Source organism: Monoraphidium neglectum (assembly GCF_000611645.1).
Source record: "Monoraphidium neglectum strain SAG 48.87 unplaced genomic scaffold scaffold02766, whole genome shotgun sequence".
Classification (NCBI taxonomy): domain Eukaryota; kingdom Viridiplantae; phylum Chlorophyta; class Chlorophyceae; order Sphaeropleales; family Selenastraceae; genus Monoraphidium; species Monoraphidium neglectum.
In genome coordinates this window covers 1-512 of record NW_014010862.1, presented here as the reverse complement: position 1 = coordinate 512, position 512 = coordinate 1, and the positions used below count along the sequence as shown (strand labels likewise).

The following is a 512-nucleotide window of genomic DNA, read 5'->3' as shown; positions in this document are numbered from 1 at the left end:
GGGGGGGGGGGCGGCGGGGTGATCGGCGGATGTCATCGGGCTGCGAGCAGCCGGCTGGAAGCCCGCTTGCCTGGAGGGCGTCGGCTATACCGGGACAGCCAAGGCAGCTGCCGGTCGCCTTAAAGGGGTGGAACCAGGCACGCCGACGCGATCCGCAGCACATCTCTAGCGGGGCCGGGAGGAGAAGCAGCAGGCGCGCAGGCGTCGCGGCCCCCACAGCCTCGCAACCGGCCCGCCCCTGCCACGGGGCCACCGGCGCCCCTCCTCTGGTCCCACCTCACCCGCCTCGCCGCTCCGACATGCACACCGCGCCCGCAGCTCGAAGGCGAGCCAGAGCCGCCAGATGACGAGCCCGCAGGTGGCGGCGGCGGCGGCGGCGGCGGCGGCGGCGGCGGCGGCGGCGACGGGCGCAGCGGCTCCCCACCAGCCAGCGGCCGCTGGCCGAACGACCGCTTCCAAGACCGCCCGGGCGGCGGCGGGCAGCAGCAGGCGCGGGGGCTGCCCCCGCCGCC

The 512-nt window shown here is 77.9% G+C and overlaps 1 protein-coding gene across 1 annotated transcript in view; it reads left to right on the top strand.

Annotated features, from left to right (window-relative positions):
* Window positions 1-169, top strand: part of MNEG_11483 (RNA-binding motif protein, X-linked 2) — a gene marked incomplete at both ends in the record, with an annotated part of 1,276 nt that extends 1,107 nt beyond the window's left edge. The window contains one exon of the mRNA XM_014040043.1: window positions 159-169. Coding sequence (XP_013895497.1) covers window positions 159-169 — 11 coding nt within the window. The remainder of the gene's footprint in view (window positions 1-158) is intronic.
* Window positions 170-512: the final 343 nt, after the last annotated feature.